General features: G+C 42.7%; 1 protein-coding gene across 2 annotated transcripts in view; it reads right to left on the bottom strand.

The window, feature by feature from the left end:
* The window catches only part of JAG1 (jagged canonical Notch ligand 1), a 54,154-nt gene that overhangs the window by 9,713 nt on the left and 19,375 nt on the right, over positions 1 to 25,066 (bottom strand). For both annotated transcript variants that reach the window (XM_088134549.1, XM_007426803.4), the window contains exons 4-15: positions 19,394 to 19,648; positions 14,453 to 14,513; positions 10,120 to 10,250; positions 9,759 to 9,878; positions 8,818 to 8,931; positions 7,080 to 7,193; positions 5,904 to 6,017; positions 5,397 to 5,443; positions 3,421 to 3,594; positions 2,868 to 3,021; positions 1,723 to 1,887; positions 1,042 to 1,155 (exon numbers count right to left, since the gene is read on the bottom strand). In XM_088134549.1, coding sequence (XP_087990675.1) covers positions 1,042 to 1,155; positions 1,723 to 1,887; positions 2,868 to 3,021; positions 3,421 to 3,594; positions 5,397 to 5,443; positions 5,904 to 6,017; positions 7,080 to 7,193; positions 8,818 to 8,931; positions 9,759 to 9,878; positions 10,120 to 10,250; positions 14,453 to 14,513; positions 19,394 to 19,648 — 1,563 coding nt within the window. The remainder of the gene's footprint in view (positions 1 to 1,041; positions 1,156 to 1,722; positions 1,888 to 2,867; positions 3,022 to 3,420; positions 3,595 to 5,396; positions 5,444 to 5,903; positions 6,018 to 7,079; positions 7,194 to 8,817; positions 8,932 to 9,758; positions 9,879 to 10,119; positions 10,251 to 14,452; positions 14,514 to 19,393; positions 19,649 to 25,066) is intronic.

The raw sequence follows: 25,066 nt of genomic DNA, 5'->3' as shown, positions 1-25,066 counted from the left end.
AGAAGAAAATACCTAGAGGTGTAACTCCATGAAATCTGCCAGCAATTTATTCAGCTCACAGTCTATCTGCCTTGTCATAAAAGTATCTTAGTAGTTAAGCCACACTCACCCTATACTGAACTCAGATCACTGGAAGCCAGCATTCCCTTAACTGTACAGCACTTTACCCAGGGTAACTCAGGCACACTGATAACTAGGTGGAGCAAAAAGAAAGCTAAAAGAAAACTTCTCTTGTACAGGATATCCTTTTTGCTCAAGATCATTTGATCAATATCTTATATTGAAGAAAAATGAAATGCAAAGGTACCTTCCAGTGGTGCAACAGTTTGGGACAATAACCAGATTTCCCTACAAAGGACTCCGATGCCCTGGGAAAACTATGTTTCCCAGACTTCTTGGTGCCTGGAACATTGTTCCAAATCTATACTGCTATGGATTTGGATGCTGAGGCTGTCGCTCGGGGCATTGTTGTTTTGCTTCTGTTCTGCTTTACAATAGCTCTTATTTTAATGCTGTATTTTTTTCTCCTTGGTAAGCTGCTTTGAGCCCTACTGGATTGAGCTGCACAGCAGCTGCAGTAAATAAAACCAATAAATAAATAGCCACTGTCAGCTACTCAGAGAGAGGGGAGCATAAGACAACCGTCCTGGGCAGCCCATCAGCAACAAAAGCAAGTAGGAAAAAATAAAGGGCTTGTAGGATGGGATGAGATGTGAGGTCAGAAGGAGCAGCTAGCTGCTTTTGTGAAAAAGAGAAGCGAGTTCTGTTTGCTTAGCCCAAAGCCCAAACTAGGATGGAGGAGGGTACAAGTGGACGGGGGAAAGAGTTCACTTACTACTCCCAAAGCCTGGGGCAGAACACACACCTGCAACTTCCAGTGTTGGATAGCCTACAAACCCAGAAAACTGTTTTCTCCTGATCCAAATCAAGATCCCCAACTCTCTCAGCATCTAGACAGGCTGCTCAATAAATGATGCCCATTGTGCTTTCAAGAGATTTTCCCCTTCCATCCTCCCATCTGCTGGAGGAGGACCTGCTTACTTGCTTCACAGAAGGTGCCCTCCCAGCCATCGCTACAAATACACTTGTAGGAGTTGATGCCATCAATGCACGTGCCCCCGTTTTTACATGGGTTGCTCTCACAGTCGTTGATGTCTGCAAGACAAGGGTTGAAAAGGAGATGAGTAGACCAAAGGTGCCTTTTAAAAAATTAAACAGGGAATCTAGGTTGAAAGGCATCATGTCCCAGGACAAAACTATTTTAGCCCTGTCCCTAGAGATGCCAAGAGTAAATCTGTTTCATTCAACATGCAAGTGCTCTACCACAGTGCTTGGCCCTTTGCTAAAAAATGGAAAGCTGGCTAATAAAAACCAGCTTATTCTTAATATCCCCACATGCTTTAAACATTCTGTAAGGCAGATGATAAAACTGGCAGGGTAAGTTTGCTGTATGCTAGTAGAAGCCTTCTGTACACAAGCCCAAGTTAATGTTACAATTTATTAAAAGGTTAGACATCCAAGGGCAGGGGCCTCTTAAACAGTTTTCCCAAGGCCAAGAGAGCTCCAGTCTCAATTCACTGCAGGAGGAGGAAAGAGGGGTCCAAAAGGTGCATTACTGTCAACCCTGTGGTCCCAAGGACAAATGTTGTTATTATTTACACAGGCAGCTTCAAACTTGGATTTTAAATGAGAGGAACCGAATTAAGCATCTCCAAAGCTTACTTTCATGACAGTAGGTGCCAGTGAAGCCTTTGTTGCATTCACAAGTAAACTTGCCTCCCGCTTGGCTCTTGCACTTGCCATGGGGGCCACAAACATTGGAAGAGATGTAGCGAACCCCTTCTGGGGTGCTGTTGGAAGCGACAGCAACGGTGCAGCTGTCAATCACTGCAGAAAGGAGACAAGCAAGCAAAAATGAGCCTTCACTGTCTCACCAGTGGCTTTACAGACCCTCCGCAGTTGTTCCTGATTTGGGGCAGGTACATTCAAATTAAACTCAGTTTTAAAGACTTGATAAGAAAGGAGAGGGTGGATGAGGAAATGCAGCACAGCTCAACGTGTGAAGAAAAGGGATTTCAACTTTGGACTCTGTCACTTTCTACTTTAAGCACACCCACTTTTCCCTTGCCATGCCTTACACCCAAGCCCCTATGTGTTCCAAAACCTGGCATGCGATCTTCAGCCCCAAAAGGGCAGTATACCCACATCCTATGGCTCCCATGCTCTCCAATACTGTTATTACCCATCCCTTAGGAGTGTGCACTTCACTCTTTTCTGGAAAAAAAAAAAAAGACTCTAGAGCACCTAGTTTTCTAAGTGTCCCCAACTCTTAGCGGCAGGAGCATTTTGTAACCAGGAGAGCCTTAGATCAGACCAGATTATTTCTCCATCTAGATCGGGGAAGGTAAACTTTTGGTGGCTGAGGATTCTGCTTAACGATTTTAGGACGGGCTGAAGTTTGAATTCGGAAGGGTTTGAATCGGATTTGCAAAGCGGGCAGTGTCGGGATATTCTGTAGTTTTAAATTTACTTAGAAATACATGGTGAAGTTACTGGGTCTTCCTCCTTAAAATAGCAGGAAATCAGGCTGCTAACTTATTCAGGGGGCATAGCTCAAGGCTCAATGAAGCCACAGAAAATGGGGTCTGAAGGTCCTATGCCACCCCACGGCCAAAGCCTGCTAACCTGCTCTAACTCAAGCACTGATGAAACTGAGTCGCCAGAGTTCTGCCCCCTGAAATTTCAGACAGACATCTTGGTCAGGTGATGTTGCAGACCGAATTTGGGATATTCTGCATGAAAACCATGGGCTCCCCAAGTGAAAGAGCCACCGCTACACAGCACAGCCCAAATGTTCAAAAGCATACCTTCGCAAGGAGTTGAACGGCAGTGATCTTTGAGGTGGGAACAGTTCTTGCCTTCGTAATCCTCAGGACAGTTGCTGCAGAAATAATCGCTCTCGTAATTGAAGCACTGGGCCCCATTCTGGCAAGGGTTGGGCTCGCAATAATCTATGTCCAACTGTCAGTGATGGTGGAGAGGGAGGAAAGAGGGGGACAGAACAGAGAATCCAAGTCAAAGGCTTTATTCATCTTCTTCCCACGGTCACAGGAAGGAAGTGTGGAATCTGACCTTTTTATCTGCCACCTCTATTGCTTGTGTACACCAGACGCAATGCAGCTCTCACCAGCCTCGCTAAAATAATGAGGCTATCAAGCAGCATGCAGAGGTTGGGCAAACAGAGCACTTGCAACTTGAGCGCGCACAAATGCTCCTGAAGTTATGGCTTTCCACACCTTACCCTTGAGGTTGTTTTAAACAATAAAGTATCTACTAACACTGCTCGCTTGAATACAGGTATTCAGCCTACAGATCCAGGAACTGCAAAGGGAGTTTGCTCTTATCTGGAACCTGCCTCACCTGACAGATGTTTCCCGAGAAGCCAGCCAGGCAGAGACATTGGAAGCCATTGATTTCATCTTGGCAGTGACCCCCATTCAAACAAGGGTTGCTTGCGCATTCATTGATGTCTCTCTCGCAGTGATCCCCAACATAGCCAGGTGGACAGAGACAGCGATAACTGTTCACTAAATCCTGGAAAGAGAAAAGGGTGCAAAAAACAAAAAAGTTAGCTTACCTTGCCAATAAACACAAAACGTCACAAGCAAACAGCACAAAACACAGAGAGGCCATTTGACGTCCTATGATTACATTGAACTACAACTTCCACAATCCCGTCCCTTTGACCATGTGTGCTGGGACTGTGGGGACTTACAATGCAAAACCACTGGAGTGCACTAGGGAAGAACCCAGTCAAACCAGAGAGACCTGGATTCAGTGCATCATCAGAGCTAACCAGATAGGATGAGGTAGCACTGCTGATTCATTTCTGCACATACACAGTTTGAACTTCATAGCTGGGGGGATATTTACTTACAGGAGGGTGATGACACTAGTGATAATCGCATTATAAAGCCCTGTTTTGGCTCTACAATGTTTGCAATTTTGATCTTTTGATCATAGCCTGACCTTCATTCCTGAAGCCAAGCTGGGAAAAAGGGGCAGAAATGATGTGGGAGAAAATTCAGTTCCTCCACCCCACTTCAGTCTCTTTTTCCTGAAAAAAAATTATGCATTTTGTGCTCTCCACCTAATTTGTGGATGAGCAACAATCTGTTCCATCCCAGGTTGAACTCCCATTTCATCTATGAAGCCCTCCTTTTTCTATTTCATGGAATTGTGGAGAGAATAAAAATGAGAAGACAAGCAGTGGGAGAAGCATACCAATTTGAATGAAGAATAGGATAAAAATGGAATATATTAAAATATACAGAACAGCTCTTGGTAGCAACAAATTATGCATTGACACATTGAGAGAGATTTCTGAACATACATTAGTATCAAATATTATCATATCTTTCTAAAATTGAGAAATGACATACAAAAGGTTTTATGAAATTTAATGTCCCTGAAAGGCAGACTACCATTAACCTCATTTTGTGCTTATTTAGTGCAAAATGACTTTCTCTTCATATGTAATGGCCTAGTTCATGCATCATGCTAAGTTTTAACATGATTATTTCATAGTTGGTTAATCTGATGGAAAACCCACCCAATATGCTTACGGTGTGTGAAAACTAGCCATTATGATTTGTTCAACAAACATGGTTATGTGCTTTGTCTGCAGGTTATGGAATTGACACTATTAGTAAAGTAATGATACTAAACTAGATAAGCATTGTGTGCTGACGTTCATTTCTCAAACGATCAGAAAGACCTTTCCTATGGAAGCAATCTAGTAATAAAATAAGCTTCTGCAGATGGAGTACTGAGGGAGGCAAGTTTGAGAAATGGGATTCCTTGGGATTTAAAGAAGGATAAAATGATTGAATTGAGATTCGACTGACAGCCTTTTGGAATGGGAGATTTTGTTTTGGAGCAGGAACACTGGGCCAGAATAATATGCCATCCAGTGCCACAACCTTCTGAGCCAAGTGAGCAACTTTGGCTGTTGTAGGGATGCTTAAGGAATTTGATCTTTGTGAATTTAATTATGAACTCTCCCAGTCTGCTTCCTGGATTTACCTGCAGACTAGAATTCAAATTATCTATGATCTTTCTCCAATTATCCAATGCTGAGCTTAACTTAAAAGAGAGAGAAAGAGAGAGGGAGAGAGGAACCTCATAAGCATATTTTGAGAGAAAAACCCTTTTCAGTGAGAATAGTGAGAATTCTCCCCCCCCCCCCCAAGAACTCATTCCCAGATTAGCAGAAATCTAACCAAAAATGACACCAATCTGAAAGGGACTGTGCTGTCCACCTCTCCTCAGTTGTACTATTCTCTGTTGAAAACTGGCACTAAACACCGATCGGAGGGGAATCAACCATTACTCACCTTACAAGTCCCTCCATTCTGACACTGTCCCACACAGTCATCAATATCTGTAATTAAAAAAAGAAGAAAAAGAAAAACACAAGCTCAGTGGGAAGGCAACACATGCACTGAAATCCAAGATGGGAAAAAAAAATCAGGGGGCTCTGTAGCTCTAGCTAGATAAACTCTTTGTGAAGTTTCCTGCTTGCTTTCCTTGAGATAAAGTTATTATAATGGGTGGGAACCTTCAGCAATTCTTCCAGTAGAGTTAAATTGAAACTTCACATCATTGTTTCAAGCCACCTTATCAGAATCTAGCCATATTGTGGACTAATGGATTTGATAAAATTGCCTCTTATTCATGCCAGATTGACTACTCCCTTTCTAAAAACATCAGTGACTCCCCCCCTTCCCTTCCCTGCATTTGCCTTCTGGCTGAATTATGACAAAATCTAAACTTCAAGCTTAGTGTTGATTGCAACATTTTGCATTTCAACTCCCCCAAGCTACACACATGCTCAAGCTTACTTGTCTCACAATTCTGGCCAGTCCAGCCAGCAATGCAATTGCAGTAATAACTACCAATCAGGTTCCTGCAGGAATTGGCATTGAGACAAGGTTTACCCTCGCATTCATTGGCATCTGAAAAGAGAAAATGAATTGCTCAATGTTCAGCTGTGAGTACAGTGAAAGAGGAAAACACACCCCTTTCTTGTTTTCACAGCAAGCACTCCAAGTTTATTAAAAGCTAGTGGACTCTGAAAGATTACAGGACGAAACAAACAGGAGAACAAGTTCAGGGCTAGGCAACCTGGTGCCCTCCAAACATTTGGGAATACAGCTCCCAGCAGCCGCAGCCAGTCATAACAAACTAGAGGAAGTACAGTCCAAAACTTCAGGAGGGCACCAGGCTGCCTAGTCCAGTGTTTAAATCACTGAAGTGTGTTCTGATTTCTCACAATGACATCAGTAGCACTGAGTCACTGGCCCCCACGATTAAGAGCAATTACTTTTAAAAGAGAAGGGGGAGGCAGGAAGAGGTGAGTGAAGTGGAGATTAGCCAAGGAGCAGAGCATCCCCAGTCCTTGGGATTAAAACACTGCCTTCAAAGTGCAGATGACTCATTCTTCAGGGGATCAAGCCAGAGGTTGGAATGCAGCTGCAAATTCTCCTGGCTGAATGAATTAATGAAGCTGGTGGGATGCCACGACTTTCCCACAAGACCAAAAGGGAGGGAAAAGCAGGTGGGAGAGTGCACTGCCTTAAGAAGGAATATCTGCTCTAAACTATGCATCGCAGCTGATTCCAAGATAAGGAAGCAGTCTCAAGAGTTGCATAAAGGGGGCTACTTCCCACGGACTCATTGTGCAGGGAGATGGAAATGGCTAAGATAACTGCACAGGTTATTCTTGTGCCCTTGGGCAAATGGTAGGAAGTTCTCCTCCTCTGAGTTCAAGCAGCCCCAGAGGTTCCCAGATTAGCAAATCTGAATTTCTCATACACACAGCAGCTCAGATATTCCAAAATTTCTTTCCATAATGCATGGGAACACATGGACAATCTGTTCTACTGTGCAATCTAACAATCTCCACAGACTGAGTATTGTATCTGGGAAGCTGTTTCTATCAGCTTGGCCCAAGGAAGAGAAGAAAAGGTCTTCCTGATGAACATAACGCACCATATCCCTCACCATCAAATACATACCTATTTGACAAGTTTTACCAGTCCACTGAGGTGGGCAAACACATTTAAATCCATCAACTAGATCCTGGCAAGTCCCTCCATGCCCACAGGGGTTTGGAGAACAGTCATCAATATCTACCAAGAAAGGATTTATTTAGACTTGGAACAGATAATTATCATCTGGCCAACATATTATCAGTCATGCATCTCTTTGTCAAGAGTCATGCTGTACTCCAAAGGAAATATCCAACTTTTAGGTTGTGCCCTTTACTTTTTATTCCTCCCTGCCCCCACAACTGTCTTTGGTAGCTCAGACATCTTTAAACATAGTTATGGATTTTGATAAGAAGCAGCTTTCAACATCAGGAACATTCACGTTGGTTAGGTTTTCCAGATTTAAAAGCCTTCAGAGAAAGTGCTAGCCAGTTTCACATTGTCTCCAAACAGGAGATAACTACTCCAGCTAGAGTGCCAGTGAAAATTCATGGATATTCACAAAAACATTCCTGTTCTGCTTTTAAACTGCCAAGGCTAGAGAGTTCAAGTCTGAAAAAGACTCCAATGAACTCATTTAAACTTGGGACAAATTCAAGTGGGGCCCAGGAAAACACAGAGAGCTGTCTTATATCAAATCAACCCTTCCAGCCTTGTACTCTCAACACTAAGTGGGGCTCCCCAGGGTTTCACACATTGGTATTTCCCCAACCAAACTGGGACTTTCTGCACACAAAGCATTGGGTTCAGTTTTCTTTCAGTATCAGCTTACATCATTGTTTCCCTCTATCCATATTTCATAGTTAGACCTAGCATGCACAAAAACACCAAGGTGCAACCTTGACTTCATGATTGCAATGAAGTCCTCTCTACTAGGTTTGAGGTCTCAGAAAATGTGTGTGTAGGGGGCAGGGGGGCAGGTAGAAGCTCCTGGGAGAAGCCCATTCTGAATGACTAATATGTAAATAGCCCTGGCCAATGCTTCAATTTTGATTTGGACAAGCAGTGCTTTGGAATGTACAGGGGCATGAATGCAGCACCTATCTGCAACACATTAAAGCAACTACATCTTTTTCTCAGCTCATGCAGCAGCAGCTGCAGGGAGGTTTCCACTGTGGCTGTCCCCATCCTTTTATTCTTCAAGAAGCAGTTGAAGAACAACTTCTTCCGTGAGGCTTTTGAGGAACCAATTTGGAAGATAAGAGCAGATTTTAAAAAATATTTAGTTTTTTAATATTTTCGATATTGTAAGCTGCCTAAAGTTGCTTAAGGCAAATAATTGTAATAAATAAATAATAAACAAACAGTGCCATTCTGGAAACAAATGTGGTGATTTTCCTTTGTGCTCCTGCATATTCCAAAGTATCTCTTCTGAATCAAATCCTAAAGTATTGCCCAACTCTGCTCTTCAGTTCTAATTCATCTGTCCTTAACTACAATTTTTACTTGCAGATCATCTACATGGACATTGGAACTGACCTGCACTGAAAGGATAACACATACAAGACAGAAGAGCATACTCTGTTTTTTTTTCCCCCAGACTTGCAGATAATACTGGCAAGATGCATGAGTAACAAATGAAGGGTTTAAGAATTTAGAAACTAGGAAAGCAAAACCAGAGGATCTTTAAAGGGTGGAAACTGATACTGTGTTATGGCAATCAGCATTATTTCTGACAGGAGCAAATATTAAGAACCACCTGAAAATTTCTGTGACCTCAAGAAGCCGAGTGAGGTTTAAAGCTTTGCCATTCCAATTCACTTACTAAGCGTGCAGGTTGGTGCTGCCCAGCCTAGCGCACAGATGCATTCAAATCCAGTAGGGGTTTCAAGACAGCTTCCTCCATTGTGGCAAGGATCCGAAAGACAGGCATGTTCCGCTGCAGCAAGAACAGAACCCCCTTCAGCTTAGCCAAAGCTGCCAAGATGAATCACCCCCTTCAATTATTTCCTGCTTCCTTTAGCTCCTCCTAGGTTCAATCCGGCAGCAGACCTAATTCTTGGCCCAGCTCTGAAATACCAAGTTTACCCTCAAACCAGTGACAGCATGCTAAGCCAGAGACCATCAGCATATTTTTCAACAGCCACTTCACACTTCCCAACTGCACTGTCCTCCCAGTACCATCTTCAAGAGATAGGGTGTTACCTGGATTGGATTGTTTGGAAATGCCCACCTGTTGTCTCATTGTATCACCCATTTCTATAACCCAGTTGATTCTAATTGCATGATGACTGGTGGGCATTTCCAAATGATCCATTCCAGGCAATGGCCTTCTCCAGAAATTTCAGGTACTTTATATTCCAAAATGTTCTTTCTCTCTACAAAATTGGTTGGCCGTTAATATATAAAAATTGGTCCGTGCATATGTCTAATAATATAACCAGAAAATTTTTGTTAGTGGGGAATTAAAATATAATAAATACATGAAAATAACTGTTGCAGCTGACTTTCTCTAGAAGCAATGGGGAAGCAACGTGGGACTCTCCAGCTGTTTTGGACTTCAATTCCCATTATCCTTGCCATTAGCCATGCTGGGTAAGGCAGATGAGAGCTGAAGTCCAAAGTTCTGGAGAACAACTGCTTGCCTACTATGCACTGAAATGTAATTTTGCATTCTCTCCCCATCTCTCATTCTGCCCAGATGATCTCTGGGGGTGCAGCCATGGTGCTTGAATACAACAAAGTAGCCACTGGAGAATCTCTTACCAATTTCACAATTTTGTCCCGAATAGCCTTCTGGGCAGGAACACTGGTATTTGTCAGGGCCTGTGTTGCTGCAGGTCCCTCCGTTCAAACAAGGAGGGTGAGTCCCACAGTAGTTGAGATCTGCAAGGGATAAGCAGGCGCCAAAGAATGAATAAGAGGTTTCAAAACAGATATGATGTGTCCTCTGCCATGCTATTCTCCAAGACAAAGCAATCAGATGTCAGGAAGCTCATAAGCAGAATATGGAAGCAAAGCCAGCAGGCCCAAAGTTTACCAGTGCACTTTCTACCTACCACCCCAACCTTCATGGTGTTCATCAGCATTTCAAACACCCCTACAACTCCTCCTAGATTCAGCCTACCTTTATTGCAGAACTGGCCACCCCAGTTGGTTTCACAGAGACATTGCCACGGTTCGTTGCAAGTGCCATGGACACAGCCGGGGTGTGGAATGCATTTATCACAGTACTGGCCTTGCCATCCATACTGACACCTTCAAAGAAAAAGAGCTTGGAATTATTTCCCGAAAGGAAATAAAAGGACCAGCGGCTGGAAATTCCAAGTTTTGCCTTCCTGTTTTTAAATGCAGCGTCCTTTCAGAGACTTATTTGGTGGCTTCTTGTAAACAAACAGTTTTAACCAAGGTCTCTAAAGGCAGCCTTTGTACAAAAGAATAACTGTTTTGGGAGGCTCAGTGTGGAGCCATTGAAGACAAGACTACGCTATTCTGAAGCTCATACAAACGCAGGAGGGAGAGTGGGTGGGTGGACACAAGAGATCAATCTCTGGGCCTTGACAAATGGATTAGAGAAAGGGATCAGGGTGGGAAGAGAAAAGAATGAGTCAGGAGGAGCAACAATTATCCAAAGATCCTCATGAATACAAGGGTTTAGAGGCATTTCAGCAGAAAGGCAAACAGCCAAGCAGTACAGAGCAGCTACCTAACCAGGATTCCCTTTGCACAGCAACTCTGCACACAGATGAACAGCTGTTTTGGACCTGCAGGCACTAGGAGTCACATGCTGGCATTAGGAGAAGGAAGCCGCTTTAAGAGAGATAATAACAGAAGTCCTAAGCAATGTTTCCATTTAATAATCTATATTTCCATATGCAACATGAAAGGAAGGGGGTGGTGTTTGATTTATCTCCTCCAGCCATAGCTGAGCACAGAGACCACAGTTCTATGAGGATTTTATTTAAAGTTTGGCTCAAAGGCTTATGGGAATTTTTTTTAAAACACACACACACACACACACACACACAATGCAGGTTGATATAACAACAAAAGCTAGGAAAAATCATTATTCTCCAAAATGCCCAGTCTCCCCCTCGTTCTCACCCCCACTGCACTAAGGCACTGCTAATCTCATAAAATATACTATCTGAGGGGGAAAATGAAAACTTTGCAAGTGTGAAATTGTGGGTGAACAAAAAGGGCATTTCATACCCAATATCTGGGGAGAAGCAATCAACTGCAATTACGCAACTCAACTGGGCCTAATTTACCAAAACAAACCTTTTTCCTTCAATTTTCAAAGTGATACCCTGTCAGAAAAGCCTTGTGATGAGAAAAACGACAGAGATATATGACTGGGGAGCTAATCGCTAATATCATCCTCTAACTCTCCTTAAAAAAAACCTCAGATGGCAAGCCACTCCCCTAATTAATTTTTTTGAAGCAGCTTTGAGAAAGAAAGATGCCTTGATGCCACTGATAGATTGAAAACAGCAAGTATTTCAAGTCCTGATTGTGGAATCTCCTCTGTGAACAGCACAGCAGAGGAAATGGAGGTTCTCCTTTGAATAAAGAAGCCTCAGAAGGAAAGGACGAAAGACAGATTTCAATCCTTGCATGGAACAAAACGCTTTTCTCCTCCCCTACAAAGCTTCCTGAAATGTTGGACTACAGCCCCCATCACTGGCAGTCGGTGCTGGAAAGGAGGACACGATGTTGGGGAAGATGGACAGACTACTTTAGTTAAGTGCCAACGGCCTCTGCAGCATACGCTGTTTAAACATGTAGCAGCATTTTTTAAAAACAGCCTCCAAAACTCTAACTTTATTTTTAATGTTAGGCAAAGCCCATCTTGACAGTTCAGTTCCTAAAAACAAGCAAAACTGAAGGAGGGCTAATTTTAGCAGAAGAATTTATTAGGTCTTTCCACATTAACATATACCCAGCCACTGTATCCTTCAAAAACAGCTTGGCTTACAAAATGGGTCTGTCTTTTTTTTTTTTTTTTTGCTCCACATCACTTCCAGTGAGAATGAGTGAAACTTCTATGTATTGTTGTTTCAGGTCTTAAAAGCAGCTTTGGCTGGGGTTTTATTTTTAAACTGTTGCATTTGTAACATAGCAGACTATGACTCATCCCAACTCAGTGGAAAAAAAAAACACCATATAGTTTGGTTTCCCTGAGTCCAAGAAGATAATTGAGGCTGGGGTATCAGGAAGGGCAGCTAGGCTGCTGGAGTACTATGAAAAAGAAGTGTGGGAAAGTTGCACCTTAAGTAAATAAGGGCAATAATGCATGTCTGGGCAGCAAGTGGGAGGCGAGAGACACAGGAAGACTTGAACTCTGGAAACAAAGCCTGTTGTTCTGGCTAGCGAAGAATGCAGGCAAACCCTTTAAGGCACATTGAGCTGGATGACAGAAGCACAAATCTTCTCCTGCTTTGGCCTGTGCATCTCTTGGGATCCAGCCCAACCAAAATAGGGCAAAGAAATACAACAGCCTGGCTGAGGCTGAGTCTGCACTGACAGACAGCCAGGGCAAGAACCCCACCCCTTGTCTCTTCTGTGCGTCTGTTAGGGCTACTCGGATTTTGGCCCTACTCCTTGTCTAAGGGTCCATTCACTCCTTTCTTTTTTAAAGCAGGCACACCCCGTTTCAGCAGTGCCTCCACAACAAGGGCACAGGATATGGCCTACCTGCCCCCCCTCCCGACCCCAGGTGGCCCCAGGGTGGGGGACTACCTTTTGTTCTCTGATGTGGAAGGGCTCTCAAAGGAAAGAAAGCTCTGATGACTGGAAGGGGAAGGGCCCCTGAGCCCACGGTTAACAGTTCTCTTCCCAACAGAATCCCATTCTGTTCCTGCAACCACAAGGGTCCTCAGTGGAGCAGCCACACCGGTTGTCCTGTTCCAGGCAGATTCCTCTCTTTTGAAAACACCGTGGCAGTTACTTGGCGGTGCTCCATGAAGCCACTTCTAACACGGATCAAGTGCCCTGAGGGACTGCAGGGTCTTCTACTGCTGCCAATTGAATGGCTATGTACTGCACAAGCCCCCCCCCCCCGCCACCTGGGGTGACCAGTTAACAGCTCCACGTATATTCCTTTCCTTTTCAGGATCTTCTCCAAGCAGACACAGATCAATAAAGGCCTGAAAGCTGCCGGATGTTGTTTTTCTCTCCCACCACTACAGGTAATAGCCCTGTCTTTCACAGAGGGGCAGCAGAGGTGCTGATGGCGTTATGGGCAGTGGCCCTCTCCTCCTCCCAAGAACTTGGCTTGCGAGAGGACAGGGCTGTCAGGCACACAAATGGAGGAGCCATTGCCAGGGAGAGTAACGGAGGGAGTTGATTGGCTTTGAGGTTAAGGAAAAGGGATGAGCATGTTGGCTTGTTGAGATGTTACTGGGTAGGGCTGGGGACGATTGGTCACACCAGTTGCCGGGGGGGGGGGGGGAAGGACCAGGTCTGGTTGGCCTCCTCTTCACTGTGCTTGCCACCACTTTTTGGAACATAAAGCTATCCTCTGGATTCAAACCTCCAAACCTCAAGCGGTTCCCTGAAGCCAGAGACCTTCCTCACCTCCCCAAGTGCTTCTGGCTTTGGTGACTGAGTCTTGAAGTCAGACCAGAGAAGAAACCAAAAACCCCACAATACGTCTGATTCCTCAGTGAGCTCCTGGAGGCTCCTGCCAGTGTCAGAAGCTCCCTTTCTTGCGTCTGAAACGCAGGCAGCAATTACTCCAGAAAGAAAGGAAGTTTTAAAAGCAAAGGTTCCTACCCCAACATTCAACAGCTTTACCTGGATGCAAACCCAATTCAGGGATGCAAGCTAATCATGATTCTTGACTTTCCAAGTCCAGCTACATGCAAGCTGTTCTTCCCCCCATGCCCCACATCACCACAACCTTGTCTGCTTGCCAGAAAAGAAGGGAGACATCAAAGAATAACAGCAGCTCTCTGCCCATCAAGATCTATGGACAAGATTCCATCCCAGCTATTAACCTCTCATCACTCTGAAGTCTGGCTCCCAAGAGCAGGGGACCCAAGGAGGGTGCATTAATCCTGTCTCAAGAATGCTCAACTTGTGCCCTACTGATGGGAAAAGCTGAGGGAAAGGAGTGGGGGTAGGAGATGGAGAAGCCTAAAGGCAGTCGCATAATTACACTTACTAGAAGTAAATGCCTCAAACAGATTACACACTGAAGTTTGGCCAAGAATTTAGCTGCCATTCAGTACAGAAGGTTCATAATACATTTGACTTCCTGTTTCCAGACCTAAATGAAATAGGACTTTTACAAGCAGCAAGCTTCCAAGACAAGCATTTGCTTTCTTTCCTGAGTCCTGGTGTTGAGAATATTTGCTTAAAAATTAAAAATCAAGGGTGCCCTAGGCCTACTCCTACTTTTTTACTTTTACAGCAATTATGAATCATTTAAGGAAGAAAATATTTCTTTGCTTTACCTGCATTCGCCAGGTGTTTTACAAGAACCATGTTTGGGGTTGCAACCCTGACGACAAATTGCTGAAAAGAGAAAAGAATGGAGAAAATTAAAAAGAAAGGGAACAGGAGTCATAACTGCACAAGAGAACATTTCCTGCACCTTGAATCCCCTGGAAAGCTTTTAATTGCTCAGTCAGCACTGCAGTAGCTCCTTGGATTAAGCCTACTAGAAAAGAAACTGAGCTAGGTAATGATTCTTCATGCCAGCAACCTACAAAAGGGGTCCCAACAACTTGGTGAAGGCAGTATGTATATAGTACTAAAACTCTCGCATCTGTAACTGGGCTAAATGGTGCACCAGAGGGCAACAATTTTTGAACCAAGGTACCTCAAATGGGCTAACTTAGAATGCACCCAAAATCCCATGACTCCCATGGGATTGAAATTTGGGAAATTTGTGGTCATTTCAGCACTGCTGTGCTGCCACACTGCCAGTCAGCCCAGGTCCCGTGATTGTCATGGGTGTATCTCCAACCTCTTTCCCGCCTCCCTCTGTCCCCTGCACCCAAACACAAGCCTATATTATATGTGGGGGAGGGGGAGGGAGGAATCCCTGACTTCTTTCCCATCTCCCTCTGGCCCCTGCGTCCAATCAGCTGGAGGCCAGGCCTGATGGGTGAGTGACAATTGGCTGCTTTGGAACTGAGGCCGAAATTTTAAATCTCTTAAGAGCAGTTGGCATTGAGGGAAGGACAAGTGAGTGACTCTGATGCCTGTTGGCGAGACAGGGCTGGCTGAGGGGGACGGGTGGTCGACAGGTGAGCCCCCTTCCTTGAGGGAGGGGGCCCTTGGGGACATGCTAGAATGAGGAGCGGGGGTGCAGTTTTCCTCGTAGTCTGTGGCTCCCTTTGTTCCACCTCCCCCCAGCAAAGTGGCAGGCAGTTCTGTGGGTCAGCCGAGGAGGAGGCTTCACGGGGGCTCTCCTGAGCATCGTGAGGAATGGCAAACGGCACAAGCTTATATTATATGTGGGAAGTGAGGGAGGGAGATTTCTGACACTCCCTGCCAGTTTCCCACAAGCAAAGTCAATGGGGAAGCCGCCAGCAAGTCGTAAGTTGCTAATACTCCCGCTGCTTTTTTTGCCCTTGGTCATTCTGTTTAGGTAAGGAAATATCTCTGAAACAATGACCCAACAGGCCATGGGTTGTCTAGTAGCTCCATAAAAGAAATTACATGAGCCCACTGTTGAAAGTGCTGAAGTCTTTACTGGCCTGCAGCATTTTCTGTTTCAACTTAGTCTATACATTTATGTACCCACATATTATAGCTGCAAATCACTTGCAAAGTACCTTTCACCCACTCCAAGAATAAAACATTTGATGATTTGCAATGCACTGATATCACCACAGCCAAGTCAGAACAACAAAAGAACTGGCTTCTTTACTTGCTTGTGGGTTATGAGATATTGCAGACTCAGAGTGGGATTTTTTTCAAACCAAGCAACATTGTAGCTAACTTTCAGGAAAGGGGTGCAATGTGAGAGGTGGGCAAGGTCAAACAGCAAGCAGGCATGGCCATTCCGCTCTCTCACACATTCACGCACATCCCACAATGCTTCCTGTGTGTATGCAAAGATGCCATGTGTGCAACTGTGTGGTCTTCCCAGCTGGAGCTGACAGGAGGCTTTTGCCAAGCCTAAATGGTGGGTGCAGGTATCGGGGGCAGGGCTATTTTTATCAGAGGTCTCAGCACACAGGGAGTTGCTGCCCAACTGCAATTTTACTCTCCTGATTTGCAACTAGGCCTTAAAAAGCTTCTCACAAGGATTTCTTAAAAAGCAAAATTAGAGAAGAGGAGGGGAGGGGAGGCCAACTAGTGGAAGCCTCATGGGCAAGACATTCTTAAACTGTTACCCCAAAATTAATGTCTATTCTGGCTAGTAGCAGCAGCTCAGGTAGCAATCTTTCCCTATCACTCTACTACCTGCTCATCTGTTTTGGAGATCTTAGAGACTAAACTTAGGACTGTATTGTAGTATTAAGCACCCCTCAACTGTAGATATGGTCCTTATGGATACTTTTTAAGCAGAGGACACATTTTGTTAACGGACAACTCATGCCTTCATGCCAACCAACATTCTTCAGGCATCCCCAGACTTTTGGGGCTGGTGGTCACCTTTGGAATGTTAAGGACATACTGTGGGTGCTTGCACAAGATGGCTACTGGGACGGGGCTCATCCATTCACAAAATGGCTGACATAGACGACAAACCCCCCATCATGATCCTCCTTGATACCTACCCAAGCCCCTCTTCAACAGAATACCCCTTGCTTACTACGGTCCCTTCTTCCAGGAAGGTAGGAAGACTACCATTTTTAATTTCTAAAAAAAGAATGTTATAGGGTCTGTTAGGTCCCAGATATATTCTTGGCCATAAAGAAGCTGAAGTTTTGTTTTGCAGCATGACGTCTTCCTATTCTTTAAAAGACAAATGAACTCCAAAAAACACAATCTCTCTCTCTCACACACACACACACATACACATGCACACACACACCAGGTGGGCAGGGGGCTTGGCCCACACTAAGGGAGGATCTGCAAGCATAGTACTACTTCCAAGAGGAAGTAGGTCATATGAGGTACTGAATGGAAGTCATAAGTCACAATATAATCATGCACTATTAAACTAAATACAAACACAGCTTGGGAGGTCTCATGGATATATCGCTAACTGAGAAAGCTTAGGCAGCAATGTTAAGGAGTTTTGTTTTGTTTTGCCAGCTGCAGCTCTCCCTGGAGAAGTTAGCTATTCATGTGCTAGTGGGGTCCAAGCTGGATTGTAACACAGTCTTTATGCCATTAAAGTCAATTCAGAACCTTCACTGGTAGGGAATGCAACTGCTTAAGGATGGCTGCATCCCTAAGCTAATGCATTTGGTTCATGTGATACCTGTATTGTGACAACTGCATCGTGGGCAAGTATATTCCAAGACTAATTTCAAACGCAGGTTTTAAACTGCAAACCTTAAGTGGTTTGATACAAGTTACTTAAAAGCTCACTTTCATCCATACCAGCCTACCTACCCTTTTAAGAAATACAAAAGAAGCACTTTTGTCAAGTTCTACTACTAAGGTCTTCAGAAAATCCCTAAAAACTCCTTTCTTCTCTAGAGGTTTTTAAAAATGAAGAGTTTAAAAAACAATAAATAAAATTGGCTTTGCTGAATCAGACTACAACCCTACATCAAGTGAGCATTCCTATAATGGTCTGTTTTGACGTGCATAAAATCTTAAGTTCAATCTCCAACAACTATAAATATAGTCAGAAGAGGGTCCCCTTGCAACCCTGGAGTGCCAGCATCAATCAATGCACTAATAATTTTGAGCAAGAAGGAACACTGGCCAGGCTCAGAATAAAGCAAATCAGTTTGAGTAGGGTCAGCAGAGTCACTTGGCTTGAGATGGGCAGCTATAGAAATTGAATAAACAAACAAACACTATAGCACGTCTACCTATAGTAAGTTCCAGATTCAGTTCTGATATTTTCAAGTAGGGCTTGAGGCTCCACAGTTGGAACCACTGAATGCTGCTGCTAGTCAGTGCCTGCAACATCATAGTCTAGATCAGCGTTGTCCAAACTTAGCCACTTTAAGATGAATGGACTTCAACTCCCAGAATTCCCCAGCCAGCATGGCTGGCTGGGGAATTCTGGGAGTTGAAGTCCACTCATCTTAAAGTGGCTAAGTTTGGACAACACTGGTCTAGATGAACCAATACTATGATGTCAAATAATTCATTTTGTGGGGGTGGGGGGCGGCACAACAGGACATATATTAATAGCACCATGCCAAACATGTTTCCCAGGATCTGGTTTTGATAGGCCTGTTTCTTCTGATATATAGCCATGGTAAATAGTAGCCATTGATAGTCTTATCCTTCATTTACTGATCTAATCCCCTTTTTAAGCAAGTTAAACTGGTGTCATCATTACAGTTTGCAGAAGCAAAGTCTGTTTACCTGTATGTTGTATGAAGTAATATTTTTTTATTTGTCTTGATTCGCTCACCATTCAACGTCATTGGCTAACCTTACTTTCTAGGATTATAACAGAGGAAGACAATTTCCCTATTTACTCTCTCCACATCTTACATAATTTAATACACTTTTATTGTGTCTCTTTTGCTTACCCTTTTTCTGAGCAAAAGAACCCAAAATATTATTCTTTCCTATAGGACAAGTTTACTTTGCTCATTATGTTACTCTTCTCCAGCTCTAAATATCCCGAGCTAAGCTAAACTGCATACAACATTCAAAGTAACCTCCCCATAAAGGCATTATAGTTCTGGTGACTTAATTATATGTTCATTCTTCCATATTTCCCAGCATGGAATTTGCTTTTATTACAGCAATCAAGTGACTCTGGATGTTTCCTAGAACCATTCCTAACAACATCTGTATCATTCTGTTACCCAGTCATTACTGACTCCATTAGCACACATGTGAAGCTATGATTTTTTTTGCCAGAGTACACTACATTGGTCATTTAATTGCTTATTCTTCTATTTTAGAGATATCCTTTCAGGGCTTTTGTTGTCCTTTTGTTTTTAATCACCTTAGATAATTTGATATCACCAAAAATATAGCCACCTTTGCAGATGGTTTGATGCAGTTGCTCTTTATATTAATGGATACAATGTCCATTTTATTATTTCAATAGTGTTCCTTCAAGACTATTTGTTTAGTGTTAATTTGTTCTGATCCTACGAGCCATCTGAAGGTTTTGGACTCAAAAAGGTCAGCCTAAAATATTTTTAAATAAAAACATATTCCAACTTTGCCAAAGGCTATAGCAAAATCATGCTTCTGAGCAGATGCTTAGTTGGCCTAAAAAGATAATCTCTTTGGCCTCTAGAATTTGATGGTGGAGGATATACAGGAAGTAGAAAACTGATATTACAAACCTTTGTTACAGTCTGGTCCCATCCAGCCTTCCAGACAAGTTTTATTGCCATTCTGATCACAAGTATAATGTCCAAAGAAGTCATCTCTTGGTCGACAAAACTTGTTGCATCCAAAACCATAGTAGTGTTCATCACAGGTGACCCGGATCTGGTATTCAAAATGAGCCACGCCAGCATTTTGCTTCAAGACCTGCCACTGACGGCTTGGATTGATCATTGCAGAGTGGGAAGCCTTTTCAATAATGCTATCTGCATCTGACATGGGAAAAAAAAGAAAAGAAAAGAAAAAGGAGAATAAGAAAAAATCAGTAAGAATGAAATAGCCACTTGGGAGGGTCTCTACTGTAATGTTAATTCACCCAAGTAGCCCCCCAAAAGTGAAAGATGGGGGAGTTAATGTAACAATATTGTCAGATCTTGAAGCACCAGCCTGCACTGAGGAGTCACCAACAGGAAATATAAATTTTTATAGAAATGCAGAACTGTTTCATCCCTTGCTGTTGCCCTCCTGGTTAGCATTTCTAAACATACTATACACATAAAATCCTATGAACCCCTTATTTCTAACATACCTTGTTACCCACTTCTAACAGCTGTGCTGACAACATTATATCGATTAAATCAAACAATTATAAAGTGAACTTTATGAAACAAGAAAGCATAACTAGAAAACACATGCTTTGCGAAAAACCTTAACTTTAAACTTGGAGTGGAAGATAAAACCTAACACCAGCTGATGATTAACAATTAGGAGGGCAGCAAGAGACTGAAACAGCTTTTCCAAACAAGAAGAGCTTACAATGTCTTCTGTTTTATTCTGATTATTCATCCAACAACCAGATATCCTTTGCACAGTATTTATAAAGCCTTCAGGCCATATACAGTAGCAGTGTTGCAACAATCTACTTAGACTTGGAAGATCAATGCCAAAAATTTCCAGACAAGCAGGTCTAAGCAAGAGATACTTTAAAGCAGTAAGAGTTGGTTACTCACTTTCCCAAATAATTTTTTTAAAGCTGGTTACGATGTTTATCAATTTTTTTAGAAGCCAGCTTTCAAACCACTTTAAGCTATCATTATATACACACTTAACTGTGAGTAAGCCCTACTGAACTCATGGAGTTGACTTCTATGTGCACATGTACAGGGCTGAACTGCAAAAATGCAAGTGGAAATAGAGTATCTGGCAAGATTTCTCCATTATCTCTTTGAAGTAAGGGTTGGTTTTCAGGAAACTCATCTTAGTTTTGAAAGAAAGCCCTAAACTGCTGTGAGGTACACCCCAAACCTGAATATTTAACATTAGCTTGGAACATTGTTTATAGATCTGTGGTATTTCACTTTGTAGTCTAGCCTTGTGACTTCAGTTATCTGACACTGCCATATGACTTGCTTGCTAGCAACACTGGGCTGTAGTATGAAAATCTTTCATAAAACAGCGGAAAGGTGCCTAATACACTCAGTGTAAAAACAAAAAAAGGAGAGGAGAGGAAAGAAGGGACAAGAAAATAAGAGGGAAGAGAAAAAGCTGGCAATAATGCCAAGATACAGTGGGGCAAAAAAGTATTTAGTCAGCCACCAATTGTGCAAGTTCTCCCACTTAAAAAGATGAGAGAGGCCTGTAATTTTCATCATAGGTATACCTCAACTATGAGACACAAAATGGGGAAAAAAATCCAGAAAATCACATTGTCTGATTTTTAAAGAAGTTATTCGCAAATCATGGTGGAAAATAAGTATTTGGTCAATATCAAAAGTTCATCTCAATACTTTGTTATATATCCTTTGTTGGCAATGACAGAGGTCAAACGTTTTCTGTAAGTCTTCACAAGGTTTTCACACACTGTTGCTGGTATTTTGGCCCATTCCTCCATGCAGATCTCCTCTAGAGCAGTGATGTTTTGGGGCTGTTGCTGGGCAACACGGACTTTCAACTCCCTCCAAAGGTTTTCCATGGGGTTGAGATCTGGAGACTGGCTAGGCCACTCCAGGACCTTGAAATGCTTCTTATGAAACCACTCCTTCGTTGCCCGGGCGGTGTGTTTGGGATCATTGTCATGCTGAAAGACCCAGCCACGTTTCATCTTCAATGCCCTTGCTGATGGAAGGAGGTGTTCACTCAAAATCTCACGATACATGGCCCCATTCATTCTTTCCTTTACACGGATCAGTCGTCCTGGTCCCTTTGCAGAAAAACAGCCCCAAAGCATGATGTTTCCACCCCCATGCTTCACAGTAGGTATGGTGTTCTTTGGATGCAACTCAGCATTCTCTCTCTTCCAAACACGACGAGTTGAGTTTAGACCAAAGCATTCTACTTTGGATTCATCTGACCATATGACATTCTCCCAATCCTCTTCTGGATCATCCAAATGCTCTCTAGCAAACTTCAGACGGGCCCGGACATGTACTGGCTTAAGCAGGGGGACACGTCTGGCACTGCAGGATTTGAGTCCCTGGCGGCATAGTGTGTTACTGATGGTAGCCTTTGTTACTTTGGTCCCAGCTCTCTGCAGGTCATTCACTAGGTCCCCCCGTGTGGTTCTGGGATTTTTGCTCACCGTTCTTGTGATCATTTTGACCTCACGGGGTGAGATCTTGCGTGGAGCCCCAGATCAAGGGAGATTATCAGTGGTCTTATATGTCTTCCATTTTCTAATTATTGCTCCCACAGTTGATTTCTTCACACCAAGCTGCTTGCCTATTGCAGATTCCGTCTTCCCAGCCTGGTGCAGGTCTACAATTTTGTTTCTGGTGTCCTTCAACAGCTCTTTGGTCTTGGCCATAGTGGAATTTGGAGTGTGACTGTTTGAGGTTGTGGACAGGTGTCTTTCATTCTGATAACAAGGTCAAACAGGTGCCATTACTACAGGTAACAAGTGGAGGACAGAGGAGCCTCTTAAAGAAGTAGTTACAGGTCTGTGAGAGCCAGACATCTTGCTTGTTTGTAGGTGACCAAATACTTATTTTCCACCATGATTTGCAAATAAATTCTTTAAAAATCAGACAATGTGATTTTCTGGATTTTTTCCCCCATTTTGTCTCTCATAGTTGAGGTATACCTATGATGAAAATTACAGGCCTCTCTCATCTTTTTAAATGGGAGAACTTGCACAATTGGTGGCTGACTAAATACTTTTTTGCCCCACTGTATAAGTAAGGTGACATCAGGACTAATAAGAATGGCAGTAAAACAAGACAGATTAAAAGAAAAAATCTGCCCAGTTTCCTAAAGATATGATTTTTAAAAAGATAATTTCTGTTTTGATGAATTTTGGAACAGTAATGAAAAAGAAAGTTATGAACTTCTGGTTGCTCACTTTCTAAAGATTAATGTTCCCAGGTTACTTAATATATACACAACAGATTAATTTGAGAAGATGAATACCCTAGTTGTGTACTGAAAAAGCAACCATTTCTGAAGGCTCCCTTCCACTGTGTTATGAACCTTCCTGACCAGATTACAGACTAAAAACACCAATGATGCATATGAATGTGTTCAGTGGCCTTCAACTAGATTAGATGATGATAGACCTATTTAGCCTAGTATTGTGAATTACAACTCTTCGTACTCCCCAGGATGTCAGTGATAAATTTCTTCCAGCTCAGCTACTGAGAACACTTCAGTTGAAAGAAACTGAACATGGACTTCTGCATGTAAATCACTTCTGAAATTAGTCTAGTTTGCAGAACAGCCATGCCAAATGTAATCCATGAAGTTATACAAAAGGACAAAAGTCCATTCAGGTATTTCAAGCTGACTGCTACGTTATTAAGACATTTTCTATGGGAAAGACAGCCTCCTTGTTTTGGTTTTCATATAAGAGCTTCAGGGAGGATTATGTGATCCTTCTGATATTGTGGGAGAGGCTCTGCTCCATTTTTAGCCACAGTTCTATTTCCAGCATTAAAGGCTGCTTTAATTATGGGCTAATAGGGGCATTAATACTTCTGAACTACTAAATGCCAATCAAGCTTTTAAACCGTTTGAGTTATTGCAGGAGGAATTGCAATTAAAATGTGGAATAGCGGTATATTCTATTAAAACACCTCCTGATTTTACCATTTGGTCCAAACATATTAGCAACATTTACAGTCTCCAAAGTATTATCAGCACGGAAATGTGTTAGACAATTCTAAATCTACAGGTTTTTTTTTAAAATAGCTAAAGAACATTGCAGAGGTAGATATTAGTTATCTACAAGTTATCTGAAATAAAGAGCTAGAATACTATTAAATGTCTTTAAAATACTACTTCAGCAAAAACATTCTGATTGGGCACTTCAGCTTAAAAATGGTTGGCTGAGAATTTAAGTATGCTGGAAGTTTAAAATGACAGGTAGATACTTATGCATAAGATTTGGACTTGCTCCACTGTAGGCCAGTTTTGGCTGAATGCCCATATACTTGTTCAAATGGTTTTGGGAAAAGTAGTTAGATAAAACTGAGCTGTTTTAATTTTTTTGTTTTAATTTTATTTTTTATTTTTTATTTTTTGCATCCTTTCTCCTGCAAGGATATCATACCTCTCTTTTGAAGAACAGTTATGCTCAGAACACAAACCTAGTTACTTATTCAGCTAACAGCTTTCAAAATATTTGTTCCAGGGCAGTTTGTAATGTAAATTGCACTATAAAGGCCTATTGTTGCACACTTCATTTCCCTAATAATGACGATACCTGTAGGGCCAATTCACACATGCAAGTCAACAAATCCCTTATCCATGGATGCAGGAACATGCTGCTTGCAGTTGTATGACCTACATGTCTGCAGGTTTAGCTTTATGTTCACATAAAGCTCTGAAGAGGCAGGGGGAAAGCAACTTATATGTGTAAAATGCTCCCCCCTGCCCCCCGCCCTGGTATATGGCATCACTAGGCAGATTAGCCACCACACAGGAAAAAACAGGCACTCATATAACCAGCTGCGGTAGGATTTTCCACATACCCTTTAGTCCTTCTCTCCACTCCCACCTTGGCAGCTTGCAGTATCCAAAGAAAATTAGTTCAGAGCTTGACAAACCTGCCATTACTAAGCCACAGAAATGGAAGGTTAATGACTAGCAATCCAATGGCGGCAGACAGTGTAAAAAATAAAGCCAGCCTGCCTAGAGAGAAAGTGATCCTTAGATTTTGCCATTGGCCACACTGGAATCTTACACTTTGAATCAAAAGGAGAAAAAGAAATGAAAGCAATTGGACACTGATAGGAATGTAGGGAAGAGAAGAGATGTATCTGGGCATGCAAGCCTCCAGAAATAATTTTTTGGCTAAGCTCATTGCAGAATGTATTTATGCTGTTTGGGCAAGTCAACATCCACATAAAATTCTGTTTCCTTGCTTAAAATGGCAGACAGTTTAGACAGGCTCGGATCATTAATCTCCCTACTGCAATCTGGTCTGTTATAGTGGGTTGCCTGGCTATTAAGATCCTTTCAGCTTTCGATATCTAAATCCAGGTTCACTCTCTAGCATTTTCCAAGCAGTTATTCTGTACTGCTAGCCCAGGACACCTTTGGCAATCAATCTTTCCTAACGGAAAGAGGGGGGCTCAACCTGTGCTGCATAGATTTTTTTTCTCTTTGTTAAGGTAAGCAAGTACGTTATATCCTCTCAAGTTGGAAAGAAGGGAGCTATACCTATTCAGAGACTCATAAGGTCATTATTATCCATC

Source organism: Python bivittatus, unplaced genomic scaffold (genome assembly GCF_059951505.1).
Source record: "Python bivittatus isolate LINGU-HERP-01145 unplaced genomic scaffold, Pbiv_v1 ctg000020_np1212, whole genome shotgun sequence".
Classification (NCBI taxonomy): Eukaryota; Metazoa; Chordata; class Lepidosauria; order Squamata; family Pythonidae; genus Python; species Python bivittatus.
The sequence above is the reverse complement of the archived record's forward strand: the minus strand, read 5'-3'. Positions and strand labels throughout refer to the sequence as shown.